General features: G+C 36.1%; 1 protein-coding gene across 1 annotated transcript; it reads right to left on the bottom strand.

Moving 5' to 3' along the window:
* Positions 1–480: 480 nt before the first annotated feature.
* On the bottom strand, positions 481–1292 carry LOC138871844 (uncharacterized). Its single transcript, XM_070149751.1, has 2 exons — positions 870–1292; positions 481–804 (listed from the first exon to the last, which is right to left on the bottom strand). Exons 1-2 carry the CDS (start codon positions 1290–1292, stop codon positions 481–483), a joined length of 747 nt encoding a protein of 248 aa, XP_070005852.1.
* Positions 1293–1742: the final 450 nt, after the last annotated feature.

The following is a 1742-nucleotide window of genomic DNA, read 5'->3' as shown; positions in this document are numbered from 1 at the left end:
GTTTGACTTGATAGAACTATGACTGGTGGATTTGCGCATGCTACTGAGTTACATTTGCAATTCCTCAAACTCTTCTTGAAGTACTTCTTTTTCAATTTCACATACTTTATGTTTGAGTTTCCAGTCTTTTATTTCTTTGTTGAGTCTCTTTAGTTCATCCATCATTTTTTGAGACTCTTTCAAAGTGAGATCAAGAATATCCGGCAATTCATTATATCTTTCACAATTATAAGACCTTACCTCACTTGTTTCACCTAGAGCCATGAAGCATTTTTCAATGTTATCTTTGCATTCGTCATCTGAAGTATCCTCGTCTGTCCAGCATCCTGAAAGTTTGTTCATATTGTTTTCTAGAATTGTCATGAAGCAAAGATTTGCTACTTCTTCGTGTTCTGAACTATCTTCACCACTCAAGCTTCCAAATGATTTATTTTTGTTGAAACCTTTGGAGATTTTTCTTTTTAGATCTGGACATTCGGCTTAAATATGTCCAAATCTTCCACACTCATAGCATTTTCCATCATTCTTATCTTGTTCGTTGTATTGCCTGGTTCGTCTAGGTGGAATCCTTCCTCTTCTCATATTCCTGAATCTTCTCATTAAGTCAGCCATGTTTTTCGACATCATAGTAATTTCTTCTTGAAGAGCTTTAGGATCATCATTGATATCATTCTCAGCTATCTCAGTTGTGGCCTTGAATGCAACTATTTTGTTCTTTTCTTCTTGGTTTGTTTTCTTGAGATGTGTCTTTTCGAAGGCTATGAGTTCTCCACGAAGTTCATCATAAGATAATTTATTCAGATCCTATGATTCAAGTGTGACTACTTAGTTTGCCAAGTGGTTGGTAAGCTTGTAAGAATCTTTCTAACTTGATCACCACTTTTGTATGGTTTGCCGAAAGCTTTTAGATCGCTAATGATTTTTCTGAATCTGACAAACATTTCCTCAATGGATTCTCCTTCTTTCATTTGGAAGAGTTCATAATCGTGAACCAACATGTTGATATGTGTTTCCTTCACTTTGTTGGTTCCTTCGTATGTAATTTCAAGCTTATCCCACATTTCTTTGGTCGTATCACAGCTGGAGATTTTTTCATATTCTTCACCACTTATAGCATTATAGAGCAAATTTCTTGCCTTGTTGTTGACTTGCACAACTGCCATTTTCTCATCTGTATATGAGTCTATATCTTCAGGATCAGTAAGAGGTTGAGCAGCAGTCGGCAGAGGATAGTTTCCCTTTTTGATGAATCTCCACACTTTAACATCATATGCCTTTGCATATATTTCCATACATACTTTCCAGTGGGAGAAATGTTGTCTATTGAAGTATGGTAGCCTTACTTGGGAATTACCTTCTTGGAAAAGTGCTCCTATGATAAAAAAGAAAAGTGTGAGCCTTGCTCTAATACCAATTGAAAGTACAAGAAGGGGGTGAATTGTTTATTTTTAAACTTAATAGCTATCAGTTGACGAGTTTTACGATTAGTCGACTGGATATAAGAACTTGATACTAGTAAAGACAGAGTTTAAGATGCAGAAATTAAATGCAGGAATTAAAGACACCGGAATTTTTATACTGGTTCGGATTCAATGTGAATCCTAGTTCAGTCCCCTTGGGTTGCAAGGGAGTTCTTTTTCAGTGAATGGGTTTCTTTGAGACTACAGAGAATGGTGTGATCTACACCGATCGCTTAGTTCCTATTTCACTCGTTTCTTTTGATACAATATCTCACCAGTGTT

The sequence above is a fragment of the Nicotiana sylvestris genome, chromosome 6 (genome assembly GCF_000393655.2).
Source record: "Nicotiana sylvestris chromosome 6, ASM39365v2, whole genome shotgun sequence".
Classification (NCBI taxonomy): domain Eukaryota; kingdom Viridiplantae; phylum Streptophyta; class Magnoliopsida; order Solanales; family Solanaceae; genus Nicotiana; species Nicotiana sylvestris.
Note: the sequence above shows the minus strand (reverse complement) of the source record. Positions and strands in the feature narration are given on the sequence as shown.